This window comes from Carassius gibelio, chromosome A1 (genome assembly GCF_023724105.1).
Source record: "Carassius gibelio isolate Cgi1373 ecotype wild population from Czech Republic chromosome A1, carGib1.2-hapl.c, whole genome shotgun sequence".
In the NCBI taxonomy this organism is placed as follows: Eukaryota; Metazoa; Chordata; class Actinopteri; order Cypriniformes; family Cyprinidae; genus Carassius; species Carassius gibelio.
Genome location: NC_068371.1, coordinates 9,541,454 through 9,559,915, shown reverse-complemented (window position 1 = coordinate 9,559,915; position 18,462 = coordinate 9,541,454). Strand labels below are relative to the sequence as shown.

At 39.0% G+C, this 18,462-nt stretch overlaps 1 protein-coding gene across 3 annotated transcripts in view; it reads right to left on the bottom strand.

Annotated features, from left to right (window-relative positions):
* Positions 1-2,782: 2,782 nt before the first annotated feature.
* LOC127985926 (glutamate receptor ionotropic, NMDA 2A) overlaps positions 2,783-18,462 on the bottom strand; it is an 81,924-nt gene continuing 66,244 nt past the window's right edge. For 2 of the 3 annotated variants that reach the window (XM_052588232.1, XM_052588261.1), the window contains 10 exons: positions 15,848-15,962; positions 13,926-14,128; positions 13,506-13,671; positions 12,957-13,110; positions 12,730-12,855; positions 12,331-12,560; positions 10,569-10,729; positions 10,269-10,456; positions 7,520-7,758; positions 2,833-7,090 (listed from right to left, as the gene is read on the bottom strand). In XM_052588232.1, coding sequence (XP_052444192.1) covers positions 5,309-7,090; positions 7,520-7,758; positions 10,269-10,456; positions 10,569-10,729; positions 12,331-12,560; positions 12,730-12,855; positions 12,957-13,110; positions 13,506-13,671; positions 13,926-14,128; positions 15,848-15,962 — 3,364 coding nt within the window. In that variant the 3' untranslated portion in view covers positions 2,833-5,308. Of the gene's footprint in view, positions 7,091-7,519; positions 7,759-10,268; positions 10,457-10,568; positions 10,730-12,330; positions 12,561-12,729; positions 12,856-12,956; positions 13,111-13,505; positions 13,672-13,925; positions 14,129-15,847; positions 15,963-18,462 lie in introns of all 3 variants that reach the window. The other variant, XM_052588168.1, reaches the window with a different exon arrangement.

The following is an 18,462-nucleotide window of genomic DNA, read 5'->3' as shown; positions in this document are numbered from 1 at the left end:
ATGCCAGGTTTGTCAGGGTCTTTTGGCAACTGCAAATTACAGGGGGAAAAAGAAAACCAATGCAAAGTTGTTTTGAAAGATCTACCAAAAGCCCGTCATGTAGCTGTTATCAACATCATTATGTTTCATTTTTTTTTAAATGGGATACTTCATATGTTTCTCTGTAGCAACATGACCAGTCTTACAACAGAGGCAAACAGTGTTGATACAGAAAAGAAAAAAAAATGCTGCAGGTTGTCAGCTTTAAATTTAAATTATATACCTTACCGATACTACCTATACATTAGTCTTTGTTATACAGAATCACTGTCAGAGGTTCCCTACAATTGCACTATGGGCATGAATTATATACCACAGACAGTTTGACTGCTTGTTAAGAAGAGCTGGATTTTTTTTTTATTTTCAAACTGGTCAGACTTTTCATCTGCTAGAAGTTAAATTTGGTGAAAGCATCCCTTTGACTTTTATTCAATCAGGGACCTGAGTTATATTTACAAACAAGAATAATATAGAGACTTTGGTCAGCAATTTACTAATCCGAACACCCAAGCAACCACACAGCAATGAACTTACCATTAACCAGAACACCTTTGAAACTGCATAGCAACACCCTGGCAACCATTTTAGAATAGCATAACATTGTGTTTTTTTTTTTTTTTGCTTTGATATGCACAACACAAGATTTCATGTGTTTACTAGAAGACTTTCAGTTGTTATTTGACAACTGGTTATGTAATTAGCAAGCAGTTCTGCCGGAAGAATTCCCATGGACCTCATTCCTCTAACCACAAATGTTCTCCAGTAAGTGTTTCTAGGTGAGTTTGAGTACAAGCCTTCATGTGGGTCGGACCTCTCATTCTGGGCTCGTGATGAGGATAAGTTGTCTATCGCAGAATTGACACTGAGATGGCAGCCGTGCTTACCTGGGCAACAGGGAGCATCAGAAACTCACCTGAGCTGTTCCCTTTCTTCCCAGAAGTCCACGAGGAGCTGATAAAATCATTGAACGCACCTTTCTGTCATAACACCATACACATTTCCACCATTCTCACCACCCTTGACAGCGGTCCAGTGAGGGAATATATGGAGGTTCCCCTGGTGGTCCGAGACTCCCATATAGAACATGTTAGTTTCTTCCTTTATGGCGAAAGCTTATAATGCTTCTGGACAAGCTGTGTCTGCTCTGCACACCATGGCTGTACTGCAGGTATTTAGGCCAGGGTCTGCACAAGGGTGATCCCAACACGGAGCATACAGGAACTACATTCAGCAACTGACTATGCCGTCTGGGTAATGAAGGTCACAATGCAGGATGTGGGGAGGGCAATGTCCACATTAGTGGTCCAGGAGCACCACCTGTGGCTCAGTCTGGAGATTGTAGGATGCTGAGAAAGTGCACTTTCTCGCCGCCCCCATTTTTTTGGCAAAACCTTTGAAGAATCTGCGCTGCAATTCTCCATGGTTAAAAACAAATGCAATCCATTAAACACCTCCAGGAGGAAATCAGAGGTCTTTCATCCACAGTGGTGAATACTATCATGTAAGCTAAGACCCCCTCTATGAGGCAGCTATATGCCTGAAATTGTGAATTTTTGTGAATTGGTGTTTTTCCCATGGGAAGGATCCTTTAGAGATGTGGCAACGAATCTGTGCTATCTTTCCTCCAAGAGTGCCTGGAGAGGCACCTGTCTCTGTCTACACTCAAGATATACATGGCCACTATTCCACAACATAACCACAATCTGGTTATCAGGTTCCTAGGAGGTGCCCTGAGGGTTGAATCCTCCAAGGCAGTGCCTCATCCTCTCTTGGAATCTCTCAGTGGTCCTTCAGGCCTTAAAGAGATATCCGTGGAGCCCTGTCAGTCAGTTGGCCTCTCTATAAAAGCACCCCTCCTGATTGCGCTCACTTCTATCAAGAGGGTGGGGGATCTCCAAGCCCTCTCCATTAAAGAATCATGCCTACAATTCAGACCAGCAGACTCTAACATTTTTTCTGAGACCTTGGCCTGGATATGGGCCCAAATTCCCACCACTCCTTTTAGAGATCAGGTGGTAACATTGCAAGCTATTCCACCATAGTAGGGGGACCCTGACCTGTCTCTGTTTTGCCTGGTGCAAGCCCTACACATCTATTTGGAATACACACAGAGTTTCAGACAACAGCTCTGTCTGCTTTGAAGGTCAGCAGAAGGGGAATACTGTCTCCAAACAAAGGATCTCCCACTGTATTGTGGATGCGATCCTTTCTGCCTATCAGGCCAGAGGCTTACCATGGCCTCTTGAAGTAAGAGCACACTCAACAGGGACATTTCTGCTTCATCAGCTTTAGCAAATGGTGCCTCATTAGCGGATGTTTCTAGAGCTGTGGGTCGTGCTTCATCTAATACATTTGCCAGATTCTACGTTATGCGAATGGAACCAGTTTCATCCAGAGGTTTGAGCACTACCTCTTGAACTCAGGTGGCTGGTAGGGTGTAGAGCTTGCATTTCGCACCTTCTCCTCTCTGAGCTGATAATGTGGGCTTACTGAGTCCAGTTCAGTTCCTTCTTATTAACCCTAGACTACCCATCCATCACTCAAGCACTCCCTTACATAACATAGTCTAGTGGAAGAACTTGCTGTAAGAATCCATTACGAGCAAGTATCCCTCGAGTGAATCATAATGGATTAGTGCTCCATATGTTGTGACTCCCTTTGACTCCCCCTGCTTTGTTCCGAATTGGATTCAGTGTTTCTCATAGACAGAGAGTCCATATGTCAGTTTAGCAGCTGTGGCGTTTGGTATAGGGACCCCTAGAATCTGAACTTTGACGCAACGTTGAAGTGACCGACTGAAAGTGATTGTTCGGTTACATATCGTAACCCTCATTTCCTGATGGAGGGAACAGAGACATTGTGTCCCTTACGCCACGACTCTGAACTGCTTCTGAGTGGGATGAGATGCTTCTCAACTCCTCAGAACAAAACAAGTGAGTAAATGTCATTGATGTCAATGTCAAATGATGCATTATTACAGTATTTTATTACACTATTTTAATATAATGAATTCTAGCAGTGGATCAAGCAAGTGTAAATTGGTCTAAATTTGCATAATGGACGGGATCTGAATGATGTAAAACATATCAATGTGCAAATAGATTTATTCAAAATCTACCTGTAAATACAACTGCATACTGGTTGTGTAAACCACTACAATCTAATCACAACCCATCTACTCTTGACATTAAAATCCTACGTTGTCTGGATGTTGTTGTCTACATTCAAGTGAGATGTTTATGCACATAGACGTGGACTTTTCCATAGAGGCTTATATGAAATATGAATATGCTAGTATTCCGTAGACATTAAGGAGGTTAAAAACAAACAGCTGATTTGAATATTCTTGAGAGTGTAAACACAAGAACGCCTATCCAGATGCAGAATGGAAATGGTTAGAGGCAGACGTGTAGCATCTGTCAGACTGACCTTATGAAAAATGCTTCTCTTCACAATATATTCTTTATTATTGTCAAACCATGTTCGTGTGGTGAGGCTAAAACCTGGTATATACCCTGAAATGTTAATGTCACTTCGTTTCAGACACAGCACTGAAATCACAGTAAAGAACGGTGATCCAGTTAACATTTGGTCATACAACAGTTTTATGTTTGTATTCAAATGAGAATCAAAATCACATCTGAGATGAATCCATATTTTCACCTTCACTGTAAACATATACTCCCATTCACATCAAAATCAAAAAGAACAATTCTAAATGTTTGACCATAGAGAAGATTAACATGCTGTTATCTTTTAAATATGTACGCAATTAAATCACATTAATAAATTAATTCCACATGTATAACAATTCATAAAATGAAAGGAACTAATAATTAAACATATTAAAACTAGGAAATTTCATACATAAATATAATATTGCAACCTGATATTGTGCATATCGCTGGAACGACCATTATATTCAAAACAACCAAACACTTTTGTGAAGTATGAGTGTGTGGTTGGATTCTACAGGAAGTGATGTGTTTGTGTGTTCGAGGCAATCAGGAATATTTTGTATTTCGGTGGTTCTGTATCGACATCATTAGTTGGTGTGGGCTTTTACATTTACTCTGCCTTCTCTGAGTCCCTTATGACCACGAAAAATACAGTATACCTATTTTTCTATCACTTCCCTTAATTTCTTTTCCTGCTGTCTTCTTTTCTATAACACAATAAACATATTTGCACACCTTTTGCAAATATTTGGTAGTGTATAAAACTGTGTATAAATTGACTATTACTTTTTTCAATATTCTAGACAACTATAGAAATATGCTCAAGAATTTAGATTAATAATGAATGAACACTGACACTTACTACACTGTTGTGCTGTTAGCAGAGGAGTGTCTTCCTGCATTTGACACATTCAAGGGTGGGAGGGTCAAAGACTTTTTCCACTTGGTGTCGTCAGAGACATGAATGAGTCGTGGGTCTTGTGAGCATCGAGTTCACCTTCTCTGAAATTCCCCAACATACTTGATTTCAGAGATTACACTCGAGACTAATCATACAGGTAGTGCATTTTGTCACAGTTCAGACTGGAATGGAAATCTTATCTTTGAACTCTGAACAGTCTTTGAGGACCATGCCTCATTGCAGCTTTTACATCAAAATGCATTCATACATGCATTTATAAGCCGTTTAAACAGTGTAACAGATGTTCTGCTGCCTTTCCAAAAACTCAAATCAGGTTCGGATCTGCTAAACAATTATTTATTTCAGAGCATGAGATTCATAGCCTGTTATTTATGCTATTACATTATATATGGTTTTCCTTTTTTTTGGTCAAGTCATACCTAATGTCGTCCTTTCAGTAGTTTGAGATCATGTTTTGTTTGTGCCTCTTGCATGTGCATGTGTATTTTTGTGTGTAAAAGTGCAGAATGTGGTTATTCACGTATGTTTACATATATTCAATTTTTTGGTTGCTTGTGTTGTGTTAAAAAGGAAACTCTTTGGAGCTGCCCCTGTACTTCCTTCGTTCAAAGGCGCAAGAGCGTCCTGCCCACCATTTTTTGTTTTCTGGAAGACACAGAGCTGCCGCTCGACTAGAGGGGGGGACCTGATGTAAAGTTGAACTCTGATTTCTGTTCAGACAGATAAGTCCAAGAAGGGAAACAAAATATATTCCAGACTTGCTTGCCTTATATTTAAAAAGCTTTACAATCCATCCAAGAGTTCCACGATTAAGCCATATCCTGGTGGAAATATCCATGCATGTCTTTTTATAGTCTTCCTGATCTCTCTATCAGACCTCCGATCTCTATCAGACGTCAGATTCAATGCTTGGCATCCTCTTGTAGACACGCCGAGCTCCCCCAGCGCTCAATGCCCTGGGAGCGGCGTATGTGGCGACAGGGGGAGGGGCTACATAAGGCATGACATGCTCGGAATAATAGAGTTCAGGGGTCGGCATCCTCACGCCGAGCACATTGCATTCAGCCTGCCCTAATGTGAGTGGCACAAGCTGCTTATAAATGTCTGTGGAGCTGCGCCCGTGAGCTAGACGCTGGTCGTCACGAAGCGTCTGGAGAAATGGGTTGTCCGTTGGACGTGCCGGATACATTGACTTGCTGCGACGCCCAATTCCGAGTCCGCTGACACCCACCCCCGCAAGCGTGTTGTTTAGGTGGACAGACTGATTTTTGGGGGGCTTGTCCGGGATCAGAGTCGCCGAGGGAACATTAGCGTATGGTGTGTTGTCCTGCAGACTGACCCGCCGTGACGAACTCTTCTGGGGCAGATTCTCATATGAGTGCTGACGGATGATTACACCCTCATTCTGGTAGTGACTAATAAGACCATCGCCTTCTTGGTCACTCTGGGGAAGATAGGCTGTGAAGGAAGCATCAGGCTGAGGGAGAAAAGGAGAGAAGGCCCTGTCAACACTTCCGCCTCCAGTGCCCCGTCCATTTGGATGAAGGAATTGATCTTCGCTTATGTCATACAGGTTTCCAGAGTGCAGGCAGGCATCACAGCGATACTGAGGAGACCGTACAGTGTAAAGCCCAGAGTAACTGGACAATTTCGACAGGCAGCTACGGCAGTGTGTCTGTCGTGGATCCTGAGTAGAACCAGACCCACCGGTGATGCTCCCTGCCCCGCCGGGCTTTCCGCATGTGTTGTATTTCTTATCCTTTGCAATGGTGGTTTGCATCACTTCTGGTTCATGGGCCTGGGACAGCAGACTGCTGTTGAGCTGCAGGATTGGCTGCTGCTCGGAGGAAGAGGATGGCCGGTGCTTATTGTCATTGTGATCATTGAAAATATCTGGGTAGTGCAGCCCATACTCCTGATCAATGGAGTCAATGGTATAAATCTGACTTCCCTGGCTGCTCTGAGAGTAGATCTGAGCACTGTGGTTACTTTGCTGACTGGGCTGGCTCCGGAGAGTTGAAATCTCCACATCGCTCAGATCCCGCGGTAGGCGGTTCCGTTTCCGAAGTGTTTCTTTTAACTTGTGCTGCTTTTGCAAGTCCACCCGACTGGAGCAATCTGATATATCTGAGCGGGCAGGTGCATCTTCAGGCAGGTAGCGCTGGCTCTTCATAGGTAGGGTCTCGGTAGGCTGCTGGACAGATGGTGGGGAATTATCCCCAGGTCCTTGGTTCTTCTGTAGAGTTTCCACAGACTTCTTCCAGAGAGCACGTGGCTTGGAGGCTGGTGGTCGAGTGGTCTCACCTCCACCTACTGAGCCACCATTTCCAGCAACACCTGGCTGAGCATCCGTCAAGCTTAGGGCACGTTGCCCTGGCAACAGAGTGTTGTTAAGTGGCTCTTTGTGACGGTTGCTGAGCATTGAGCTGGTATTGCTGTACGGTGTGTTTTTCTGGGCAAGGTTGTTGCCTTTTGCTCCATCCATAAGTTCCATCAAGCCCGTGGTAGGACCCAGAATGCTACTCACGGGACGTTTGGGAGAGGTAACTCCAAGGGTGGTGATCTCTTTAGCTGTTTTCAGAAGGTGTAACATGTTGGCCTGAGGACTGAAGCCCAACTCTGGGGCTTTCTTCATCTCAATATGGACACCGTGAATACAGCTCCAAATCCCCTATAGGTGAAATGGAGACAGAAATGTTAATGGAGAGAAGTTCTTAAGTGGAGGCTAACACCAAAAAGTATATATTAACAACATTTTTCTCTGTATAGTCCAGCTATATGTTTTTGGGGTCTCTATAAACCAATGAAATTAAGTAATATATCCTGCTGTGACAAACAACTGCACCCTGCAACTTTATTCTAGAGATGGTGGCTGGTGCTATTATATTCTGTTATATAAGCTCTTTCTTATTTCACATTTTATCTTTCTTAAAATGTGTTTGTCAGCACATAAGCAGCAATTCCAACACTGATGAAGCTTTAAGTTGACTGTGGTAAACAGCCACCATAACATGTTAATATATCAAGACTGAACAGATAATGGTTGCCTTCAGCAACGGAACCTCTCTAGTTAATTTACCATGGTGTTTCTGTGACATACCCTGCTGATAGTGAAGAGCATTCCTGGCCGACCAGAACAGAGACCAGTGAAACAGTAACGTAGCCTCCAGTAGAAGAGGTGCTCCCAGACAAAAGTAATTAGCGACAGAGTCATGGCAGCCGCAAGCATATAGAACACACCAGCCATATTATCCACATCCAGCTGACTGCTCATCACTTCATTCTTCTCATTATGACAGATACCAGTCAGCCACTGGGCCTCCAGCTCTTCCATCTCACCTAATACACAACACAACATCACAGTTTTAATGCTTATGCACAGACTCAAAACAGGCTCACATTCTGGCTCTGTTCCAAACACAAGCCAGCTGTTTACTGGGCAGCATTTACAAACGATACAAAGGCTGTTAAATAGTCGGCAAAATAATTTTGCTTTGTGAGATATCTTGTTAAATAAACCAAATAGAAAATAATTTTTGTAATATATTTTTTTAATCTAAAATAGTATAGTTAAATCTAAAAAATTACACTGAAAAAAAAAATACCCCAAAAAATATAAACTCAGAATTTACTAGTGAATTTCACAATTAATAAGAAATAGCAAGTAACATTTTGTAAAAAGTATAAACACTGAAATAAAATTTTCTTGAATTGAAAACATTCCAATAATCTTTATTTATAATTTTGAAATTATAAATATAAATATAAATATAATTTATTTACCCATGATTTCACTCCCTGGAATATCTCATTCTGATTGTTTGCTTGCAGCATTCTGCAGTCAATTTGTTAAATAATTACCGTTAAATTGCATATTTATCCTCTGTCCCTGGCTATCAATCACCTACAATGCTGTAGTTTTGCTCACTTCCTTCTACCATTCAAACGTTTGGGGTCAATAAGATTTTTCAGAATGTTTTGAAAGAAGTCTCATGTTCATCGAGGCTGCATTTACTTTATCAAAAATACAGATTTGTTTTATTTTTTATTTTGAAATATCATTTTAAAATGAGTATCAGTATTTCATGTTCAATGTCAAATCTATTCTAATCAAGTGAGTCACTTGCAATTCATGATATTTATGCTGCACATCTGGGTGAGTGTTTAACAGGTTTTATCCTGTATTAAAACAACCATTTATTAAAGGGATAGTTCACCCCAAAATCTAAATTATGTCATTAATGACTCACCCTCATGTCGTTTCCAAACCTGTGAGACCTCCGTTCATCTTCGAAACACAGTTTAAGATATTTTAGATTTAGTCTGAGAGCTTTCTGTCCCTCCATTGAAAGTGTGTGTACGGTATACTATCCATGCCTAGAAAGGTAAGAAAAACATAATCAAAGTAGTCCATGTGACAACAGAGGTTCAGTTAGAATTTGTTGAAGCATCGAAAATACATTTTGGTCCAAAATTAGCAAAAGCTACGACTTTATTCAGCATTCTCTTCTCTTCCGGTTCTGTTGTGAGACCGTTCAAAACACTGCAGTTTAGTGACAACCAGTTTGCGAACGAATTTGATGTAATCGGATATTCTTGAACCAGTTCACCGAATCGAACTGAATCATTTGAATCGGTTCGCGTCTCCAATAAGCATTAATCCACAAATGACTTAAGTTGTTAACTTTTTTAATGTGGCTGACACTCCCTCTGAATCAGAATAAACCAATATCCCAGAGTAATTAATTTACTCAAACAGTACACTGACAGAACTGCTGTGAAGAGAGAACTGAAGATGAACACCGAGCCAAGCCAGATAACGAACGAAAGATTGACTCGTCACAAGTCAAGAACCGGTTGCATCGGTTTTCGGATCACCAGTAGTGATGGGAAGTTCGGTTCTTTTCCGTGAAACAGTTCCTTCGGACAGTTCAAGTCAATAAACCGGTTCTTTTGCGCTCGACGTAATGACGTAATTTGCGATGATTGCCCTTGATTCAGCCCATCAGTTTACCCGCGCTCATAACATTAGCACAGAATCAGTTCAGAATCAATCACCAAAAATCAAATGCGTCTGACAGAAACGGTTCTTGACTCGTGAACGAGTCATTATCTGGCTCGGCTCGGTGTTCATCTTCAGTTCTCTCTTCACATCAGTTCAGTCAGTGTACTGTTTGAGTAAATGAGTGATCAGTGGGAGTGTCAGCCACCTTAAAAAAGTTAACAGCTTAAGTCATTTGTGTATTAATGCGTATTGGAGATGCAAACCGTTTAAAACGATTCAGTTCGATTTGGTGAACTGGTTCAAGAAGATCCAGTTACACCAAATGATTCGTTTGCGAATATCACATATCCGGATATCACAAACTGCTTTGTTTTGAACTCTCTCTCACAACAGACACGAAGACAATGCTGAATAAAGTCGTAGTTTTGGCTATTTTTGGACCAAAATTTATTTTCGATGCTTCAAAACATGCTTTTCTAACTGACCCTCTGATGTCACATGGACTACTTTGATGATGTTTTTCTTACCTTTCTGGACATGGACAGTATACCGTACACACAGCTTCAATGGAGGGACTGAGAGCTCTCGGACTAAATCAAAAATATCTAAACTGTGTTTCGAAGATGAACGGAGGTCTCACGGGTTTGGAACAACATGAGGGTGAGTTATTAATGACATAAATTTGATTTTTGGGTGAACTAACCCTTTAAGGTCATTTAATTTAGGATGCTGCTTATGTAGAGAACAAGGAATCTCAATAAGGTTAGGAACAGAGATAGTGTTTAATACAGAGGTCATGAAATAAGTGAAATAATAGGAAAGAAAAACAGGAGAAGACTGATACCATCTCCAATGATCCCGAGGATAGCAAGGTCAACCAGACGTTTCCAGTAGGATCCTTTCTGCAGGGCAATGCCATATCCTGTTGTGGCAAAGACGTAGCCACTGCCAATAGTTACTAGCTTACAGCCATCATCACGCCCCGCCATATAGTTGAGCACAGCAGCATCATATATGAAAGCATCCAGTTTACTATACAAAGCACAAAAGCACAAGTAGTGGCTTAAATATATATTATATAACATTATGTCTACCAGAAATAATCTTGTTGTCAGTACAGAACATTTGGATATCCCAGCCTTACCCTGTCTTGAGGCTGACCAGTGCATCCTGAACTCCAGTCTGATGGTATTTCACCATGTATTGGTGCATATCTGGGTAGTTTTTCCTGATGTTTCGCTCTGTGCTCCCATTAGGCACGGTCCCGAAGCGAAACGGTGGTGAATAAGAATAGGGACTCTGAAACTATAAAACAGAAAAAAAATAAAATAAAATCATCAATTACATGAAGAACAGTGAGGGCAGCTTTAAGAGATACATGGAGGGAATCAATACAAGCTCAAATAATGAAATATATACAGGGAGATAAACCAAGTAACTGGTGTAGTTCAGACACTCCATCTTGTAAATTTAGAAATTTGAGCTGCCAACTAGATAGCACACTCTAAAATATGTTTTGTCAGGTAGCCTAGAAAATGTGCCTCTAAATTAATGGTTTTTATTTGAGTCACAAAAATTCTTTTTTATGACTAAATCAACTGGAATACATTAGGTTACACACATAAAAAGTCATTTCTAATGTAAAAATAGCTTCTTTTTACAGGGCATTTTAAGCATGCACCAGTGTGTGTGTCGTCCATAGATAAGGTAATTTCACAATGGATTTGTGCTGACATCAGCAACAAATGATAGCCAAGATGGCTGACAGAGCCAAAGTTAGATGCTGTCTATAAATGTAGGTATTATTAAGTTAGAACTTCAGTGTCAACAAGACACAACTGCTGCCAGGGATGTCAAGCACCTATTTTTTTGAGGAGTGCCAACCCTGCTTCACTCAGAGTCCTAGGTAAGATAAGACATAATTAAAAGAAAAACACACATTAACTACTTAAAAAGTTCTCTACATACACTCCCATTCAAAAGTTTGAGGTCATTAATTATTATTATTTATATATATTTTTAAACACAATCATACTTGTATTCAGCAAAAACACATGAAATTTATAAATGTAAATAATTCGCTTGTTAAGTCTGACGTCACGCCGCTGCGCTTCCGTGTCCAAACGCTCGATCAGTTACCACGAGAAAACAACAAAAGGTGCTAATATAAACTAACAATGTGATAGAATACTAGCGAAAAAGTTATAATCTTAACCTTTAACTCCATACTGAAGTCCCAGATAGCCAGACAATGAAAATATAAATATAAAATAAATATATAAAAATCTTTTGTGTTTGGGACGCTGTGAGCACGGAGACTGTAGTGTATACCATAAGTTTGAAAGCGTTTATCTTAAATGATTAATATGAATAAACAGTGCTCATAAACGGCTGCTGGGGTAGTATTCTCAAGTGAAGTGAGTTGAGGCTTGGACCCGGAAGCAGCGCTTCTTACGTCATCACTAAACAACCGAATAATTATTATTTTTTAAATATATTTAAGCACAACTGCTTCCAACACTGATAACAGTGAGAAATGATCCTTGAGCCGTAAAGCAGCATATTAGAATGATTTCTGAAAGATCACGCTACCCTGAACATTGGAGTAATGGCTGCTGAAAATTCTGGTTTGCCATCACGGAAATATATCCCATTTTAAAATATATTAAAATAGAAAAAAATAACAACATTTCACATTATTACTGTGTTTACTGTATTAATATTTTACTGATCAAATAAATGCAACCTTTTAAATGGTATTATGAATATCAGACAGAATACTCTAGTCACATATTTTATTTCCATCCTAACACAGAGTTACAGGTATAGATATAAATACAGGTTAGAGTTAGAGAGGCAGTAGACAGTAAGACAGCTCAGTATATTTCTACATTCACAAAAAATACCTTTCTGTCACTGAGGCCTGTGACTTGATCCACAAACTCCTCTTGGATCATAAAGGCAGCTAAGTTGGCAGTGTAGCTGGCCAGGAATATCACAGCGAAAAAGGCCCATACGGACACAATAAATTTACTGGTAGTGCCCCTGGGGTTCTGTACCGGAACGGAATTGTTGAACACCAGACCCCACAGCAGCCACACAGCCTTACCAATGGTGAAGGAGGGTCCATGAGGGTCTATAGAAATGCATAACAAGAGAGAAGGAAAGTCAGTGAGTAGGAAGTCATAAAAGTTTTGTGGATCTCAAGGTGCTTATTGTTTAAATTTTTAATGTTGAGATTTTACAATTCCTTCAGTTTCAAATCAGACGCTGGTTGACTGTGTGGCTGAGGTTGTGTATCATACCTTTGCCCTGTGCAAGGTTTCTATTGAAACCGAGTGGACTGATGAATTCAAAGAGGAAAACAGCGATTGCTGTGACGATGAGTAACATGACAAACATCATAACCCACACTGAAGCACTGAAGGGTTCTGAGGGAGGAGAGAGAAGAGAGATGCATGGGGTGAAGGCAGAGATTACAAAAACAAAACTGGTTCCAGAGGGATTTCAAACATATTATTTCATCTATTACCTAGAAACGCAGAGGGCGACACCGTTCCATTGCTCCGTGACACCATTACGCTGATGCCTGTCTCGACAAATGGGACAGAAAAGTCTATGGCCTCTGACCGCTCTTCATTTATGGTCAATGAGCCCACAGCCATTACAGCCTTTTTATAGACTACCTATAGAGAAGAGAAGAGAAAACAACTCAAGAAACAGGTGTGTGACAGGCTGAATGAAAGACTGATAGACCAACAGACAAACAGAAAGCCAACATATAGAAAGACAGACATGCACAGAGGCAGAATAATCCTTTGATAGAAAAGTAAAAAGAACGATGGAATGACAGAGAGATGATAGAACAACTGATAGACAGACAGAATGAAAGACTGATACAGCGACTGATATACAGACATTATAGATGATTGACAGAGAGACAAAACAACATAAAGACAGACTTGATGATATACAGATAAACAGATAGATAACAAACAGACAGACAGACAGACAGACAGACGAACAGACAGGGAAAACTGACATCCATGTGACTGAAATCAGGTTATTTAAAGTGACTAACCTCCCCCACCATGCCGTTCCACATGTTATTGATCTTCTTGCCATGTTTGCCATTTGTGACCAGGTAAAGATCATAGGTGAACTTTACATTTCTGGCAATCTTCTTTAGGATGTCTATGCAAAAGCCCTTGCAGCACTGCTTGATATAGGAACCCTCCGTGGTATTACTGCAGCATACACAGGCAAAGCAATACAGAAAACAGCTGATACTGAGAAAGATTGACGATAACTCAGTCTAATAGGTTCTAAATATAAAACACAAAAGTTCATAAACACATTAGAGACTGTACAATTATTTCTGTATTCCCCAGGAAAAGATTAGGATTAAGATAGGATGCCTGCGGAACCTACTAGTTTCTTCCAAACTGGTATTAGCTGCAATAGTTTTTCTATAAAGTTAAACAACTAAAGCAAAACTTACTTTTTAATGTGTTTCCTGCAAGGTACAGAGTTCCGCATGCATGTGCCAGTAAGAATGTCCACATCATCCACTATTACAAAGGGTCTTTCCTCTAGAGTCACAATGCTCAAGTGGTTCTCATCAGCGTCTATGTCCCCGAATGAGTTATAACGTGGCCAAACTGGAAACTTCAACTTCAAGGTGTGGTTTTCCCATCGCCCCATCTGTAGACATACACACGTAACATTTGGCTCACAAATAAACAAGGTCTGAAGGTTCTACTAAAGCGGCTTCCATTTTTATAAGTTTGAGGATGAAAATACGATTTTCTGCTCTTTAAGACAAACATAAGAAATGTTACACTGTTACACTTGTATATTATATCCAGCAAGCAACAAAGTCACATTCAAGGACTGGGACTCAAGTCTGTCTTTACTTCAGCTTTCTTTATCATATTTCATCTCATTTGCTCTCTCTGTTTGCCATGTAGGTGGTTGACATAAACAACATAAATGTCTAGATTTTAGGGATTTACACTTTATGGTATTTTGGTGCAATTTCATCTGTCACTTGGTAATATGACTAATACCAATATCATATTTGGCCCAGTATTTGTTCCATGTGTTAGGCTGGAAATCACACTTGTGCTGTTGTGTATGCATAAGCAAAATTCTCAGTTTTACCATTCAGCCTTTGTCATGTAAATAATTATGCACATTGTTTTGCCTGTGCAGTTCATGCTAATATTAATAAATGTTAATTTTGGATTTAAAGGACATTTTTGTTACTTTTGTACATTAACGAATTTTAGTTGCAACTTGAAGTCCAAGATAATATCGGTTTTAAATAATCCTGTGTATAAATGTGTATATGTATATATAATCCAGTCTTAAAACTGCATGTGTACTAATATTACAAAAGAAAAAAAGCTGTTTAATGTAGTTTCAGATAGCATGGCAGACTGCAAGATAATGCTGTTTCTGCTTGAAATGCCATGTCAACTCATGCAACAACGTGCAAATTTATCCCATTTATGTGCAACAGTTATGCATTCCATCAAGTGTGATTGTTTCTTTGTTGATGTTTGATAAGCAATGTCAACTATCCATGTATTGACATAATGTGTCAAGTTTACCCCATGTATGTTCACTGTGCACTCTTTATTCAATAGTTATGTGTTCCGTCAAGTGCACATGTTCGTCTATAAGCTCGATTCCATGATCGGCTCACACCCTGTTCTAGCCCCTCTGCAGTGAGAAATGATTAGTGTCACACTTGACTTTTCACACAATCACTGCAGGGTTTTAATTTGAGTGTGTGTGTCTTCACACACACTGCAGGGCACTGTCAAAATACACAGCATCCAACACACCTCAGATGAAAAAACAATTCATTAAAAGAATGCATGAGTGAGCAAACGATTACGAAAATGAGTGTGTGAAGCACCAAGATAGAACAGGAGAAGATGTAAAACTAATTAGAGAAAGGGCACAAAGACAGAGAATGGATTAATGTACAAAAAAAAAAAACAATAACAAAAAACAAGCAAATTATTTATGCTAATAGCCAAAATAGAGAGAGAGATGAAAAAGGGCATAACCAGCACAATCAAATTGGATGGAGACACGTGCACTCTTCCTCAATTTAAAGCTAGAAGTAATTTCAAAATAAATCAGTTATGAAACCAATGACTTAATAAAGGCTATTTTCACTCTTTATGACTAAGTAAACAGTATTTTAAGTCATGTGCATGAAAAACCCTAGGCTGTGAAATGGGAAGTACAAATGAAATGTTCTTTTTCTTTGCTAGCAAAGTCCAGTGCATTTTCAGTCACAGTCACATAAAGGCTTTGAGCTAGTAAACAGAATATTGATTGCTAATGCTTCCAGAATCCCCTTACAGGCAAAGCTAATAGAAGGATATAAAGATTAGAGGCTCTTACCTTCTCCCATTCCCTCTTTGTGTTCAGAACAATGACAACCAGTTTGGGATTGACTTGGTAGCCATCATCCATGAATGAATGATCTCTACCCCCTAGATTGACTCCCATCATATATCTGCAACACACACAGACACAAAAGCCCCAAACAGTTAAATATCAGCAGACTTACAAGATGCTTTAAGGTTTCAGGGCTCGTTAATAAGGACTGCCGATGGCCCAGGGCCAGTGTGAAAGACGCTTGGGACAGCTGACAGATTTGTCAATGGCCCAATTGGGCAACTGCTGCATTGTTATGAAAGTTTATAAGTTGCATGTGCTTTTAAGACTTGCTAATTAAAAAAAATCATCACAATTAAAATAACCTAATACTTAAACTACTTCAGTCTGTGTGCATGTAATTTATTTAATACATGAGTTTCATAATTTGAGTTGAATTACTGAAATAAATCATCTTTTCCACAACATTCTAATTTATTGAGATGCACCTTTATATTTTCACAAAGCTAAAATCGGACCATTCTGTTTTTTGCTTCAGATTTTCATATAATACAAATTAATTTGAATAAAAAAACTGCATTTTACATGTGTGTAGCATTTGACTCAAATGCAGTAGTTGTTTCTAATTTCAAATGGCTGCAGACATTTTAATTCTTTCTCGTTTCTGACTTAAATAAAAACAAAAAACGTAAATATTTAAAAAACAATAATGAGAAAATCAAGATTGGTGCGATGTGATTATTCAGTTTCTGTACACCTACAAACCTAAAAACCTAAAGCTCTGTTTAATTTGAATCTCTGTGCTATTGATTGTTATTTGTTCTTATTTACTGACTTTTCAGTTGTCTTTAGTAATGATTAAACTTTATATTTGTCAGGCTAGTAGTTTTTGCTGTGGTATCGAAATTGGAATTGTAAAATTTAATTGGTGTCTAAAATCTAGGTGTCATATAAATAGGCCTATCGCGATAGTCGATAAATCAATTAATCGCACGATTAAATAAAATGAGTTTGTTAATTTTTTCGGCCGCGATAATTTATTTTTTCAATTTTTATTTAAGAAATGTAAAATGTCATGATGTGTGGTTAGTCTGGAGCGCAGCCCGTAGACATATCGTGGTAGAAAACACCCTCTCTAATGGCACAAATGTCCCGGGAATAAAGAGATAACGTCTCGCTAGAGTGACCAGCTTTGGGAAGCGCCTTTCATTTGCTTGTGGATGTTTGTGTCACAAGTGATACAGCATTGTACTTGCACTACTTCTTTATTTAGATACCGCGTAGCATATTTTGCAAGTAACTTTGTTGCCCTTTCTCTCGAAATGTGCTTACTTTTGTATTATGAGCAGCGTATACAGCATTTGAAATAAAGAACTTGAGCACAAATAAAGACGTGATATGTGAACGGCCCTTTCATCAATCAAAATGTTTACTTTCGGTTTAACATTTAAACGGTCAATATGAGCATCCCAAACTGGCATATAAACATAATATAACATACAAAATTAATTAATTTTAAGCCAAATAAAGTCAACATATCTTGCTCTGAATCTGCCATAAAAAAAAACCTGCCTTATTATGCCATTATCATTATATTAGTTGAAACTGGCTTAGAATGACGATATTTCTTGGACAATTTATCGTTCAGCAAAATTTGTTATCATGACAGCCCTACATACACATTTATTTATTAGAATAAAAGACAACATCAAATCAATCTATCGCAGTTTCGTGTTTTTGTAGCAAAAACCCAAAATTCAATGAGCCAGCAAACACATAAACACATGAAGTCTTGCAAATGCATTTAGACCCACACCTAATTCATTTTAAATGGACAAGTTATCCATTGTTTTTCATCTTTCAATACATTAAAACTCCTAATTATTTTAATGTGGAATGTATTAAGTATTCTGAACAACAATAGCAACATCAATTTAAAGTATAAAATTTCCACAATTTAATCATTTGTAGATTCACCCTTTGCTGTAAAGACAAACACTTTATGTGGTGTGTATATAAAGGCTTTACACACTCTACAAGTGTTATGTTTTTTCCTTTTACTGAATTCTGGCAGATTTGCTTCATGTTGTTCTGGTTAATAGGATTACACTTATGCTGTTCACAAACTTAATTTCACAAACTGATGTTGTAGGACATTCAACTTTAAGTTCTTAAATCTGACACCAAGTTATTTTTGTTTCAGAAACAGGTTATCTTGTATCTTTCAGTATTTATTTTTCATTCAATTTCTTTGTACTGTATAGGAAAGAAAAATGTATAGCAAATTGTTATTCACTCATAAATCTTCTCATCTGCATGGACTTTCATGGTTTTTCTTGACAGGAGCTTGGAAGACCCAGTCTCATTTCAAACACTCTAAAAACTGCTGGGTTGAAAACAACCCAATTTGGGTTATTTTGACAACCAAGCGCTGGGTCAAAAAGGGACGAACCCAGCGCTGGGTTATTTTAACCCAACCAGTTGGGTTATCATATTTAACCCAGCCTGCTGGGTTGCCTTTTTTATGGTTTAAAATGACTATATTGCAGGGTTTAAAAAAACAGAGCGGGTGTTTTTTATCACTGTATTTCAGAAGGAAAACTACTGTATTTAAAAAA